Genomic DNA, 250 nt, shown 5'->3' on the forward strand with positions numbered 1-250 from the left:
CGGTAAAAATGTTATGCGAAAATGGGATTTAAAAAATGAAAGGAATGAAATACACAGAGACGAATGGCGTAATAATCAGGTTTCCCTCTCACGCCAGGCTTTCCTAGCGGCTCTCGACTCTGGATCCAGAAGACGCCGAAATTCTCCGCAGACTTGTTCTTCAACTTGCTGAGTCGCGGCGCATCTGTTGAGTCACCCGGTGAGTCTTCGCGTTGGATAGGATGAAGAGAATGGCATGGGTGAGAAAGAA

The 250-nt window shown here is 47.2% G+C and overlaps 1 protein-coding gene across 1 annotated transcript in view; it reads left to right on the forward strand.

The window, feature by feature from the left end:
- The window catches only part of LOC119586456, a gene marked incomplete in the record, with an annotated part of 4356 nt that overhangs the window by 2177 nt on the left and 1929 nt on the right, over positions 1-250 (forward strand). Inside the window, 1 exon segment of the mRNA XM_037935189.1 lies at positions 98-199. Within this exon segment, the coding sequence (XP_037791117.1) occupies positions 98-199 (102 nt within the window).

The sequence above is a fragment of the Penaeus monodon genome, chromosome 21 (genome assembly GCF_015228065.2).
Source record: "Penaeus monodon isolate SGIC_2016 chromosome 21, NSTDA_Pmon_1, whole genome shotgun sequence".
NCBI lineage: Eukaryota > Metazoa > Arthropoda > Malacostraca > Decapoda > Penaeidae > Penaeus > Penaeus monodon.